The sequence below is a fragment of the Geospiza fortis genome, unplaced genomic scaffold, assembly GCF_000277835.1.
Source record: "Geospiza fortis unplaced genomic scaffold, GeoFor_1.0 scaffold567, whole genome shotgun sequence".
In the NCBI taxonomy this organism is placed as follows: domain Eukaryota; kingdom Metazoa; phylum Chordata; class Aves; order Passeriformes; family Thraupidae; genus Geospiza; species Geospiza fortis.
In genome coordinates this window covers 13694-14919 of record NW_005054730.1, presented here as the reverse complement: position 1 = coordinate 14919, position 1226 = coordinate 13694, and the positions used below count along the sequence as shown (strand labels likewise).

Here is a 1226-nt window from a genome sequence, read left to right as displayed (position 1 = left end):
CGGGGCCCCCCGTGGGCCCCCCCGGGCCCCCCAAGGGACCCCGCCCGCCCCGGGGTGTCCCCCCAGGTGTCCCCACCTTTGCTGGTGCCGTCGGGGCCGCGCAGCACCGTGCACTCGTCGATGGTGCCGAAGGGCTCGAACATCTTGCGCACGTCCTCGTCCGCCTGCTGCTTGCTCAGCATCCCCACAAAGAGCTTCCGGTCCTCTGCGGGACAGCGCGGGTGACACCGGGACACGGGCATGGGGACACGGGCATGGGGACACGGGCATGGGGACACGGGCATGGGGACACGGGCATGGGGACACTGCCGGTGGCATCGGGACACGGGCATGGGGACACTGCGGGTGGCATCAGGACATGGGCATGGGGACACGGGCATGGGGACACCGTGGTGGCATTGGGACAGGGGCAGGGGGACACCGTGAGTGGCATTGGGACATGGGCATGGGGACAGGGACATGGGCATGGGGACACCGTGAGTGGTGTTGGGACATGGGCATGGGGACACAGGCACAGGGACATAGGCAGGGATGGCCATGGTGACATGGGCATGGGGACACCGCGGGTGGCACTGGAACAGGGGCAGGGGGACAGGGACACAGGGGACACCACAGGTGGCATTGGGACAGGGGCATGGGGACACAGCCATGGTGGGGACACCATAGGTGGTGTTGGGACAGGGGCACAGGGACACCATGGGTGGCATTGGGACATGGCCATGGGGACATGGGCATGGGGACAAAGGCACAGGGACACTGCAGGTGGCACCAGGACACCAGCATAGGGACACGGGCACCAGGACACCATAGGTGGCACTGGGACACTGTACTGGCACCAGGACACGGGCACGGGGACACCGCGGGTAGCACTGGGACACCAGCATGGGGACACCATGGGTGGCACCACGACACGGGGACATCACAACCGGCGCTGGGACACCGGCACGGGGGGACAGTGCCACGCAGAGGGGTGTGACACTCCAGGAAGGATGGGGTGGGGACATTGGGAATGGGAAGAGGGTGACAGCTCCTGGGAATGGGGACACGGAGGGACAGCCCAGATGGGGACAGGGACAGACGTGGGGTGGCCCTGGGGGTCTCACATTGAGGGGTGGCCTTGGGGACACCGGGGTTTGGGGACAGGGTGGCACGGGTGAGTTTGAGGGTGACTTGGGGGAAGATTCAGGGGGATTTTTGGGGGGATTCTGGGGGATTTTGGGGTTTTT

At 66.5% G+C, this 1226-nt stretch overlaps 1 protein-coding gene across 1 annotated transcript in view; it reads right to left on the bottom strand.

Annotated features, from left to right (window-relative positions):
* Positions 1-1226, bottom strand: part of LOC102042166 (CUGBP Elav-like family member 3) — an 11043-nt gene that overhangs the window by 5047 nt on the left and 4770 nt on the right. Inside the window, exon 2 of the mRNA XM_031065301.1 lies at positions 77-205. Coding sequence (XP_030921161.1) covers positions 77-205 — 129 coding nt within the window. The remainder of the gene's footprint in view (positions 1-76; positions 206-1226) is intronic.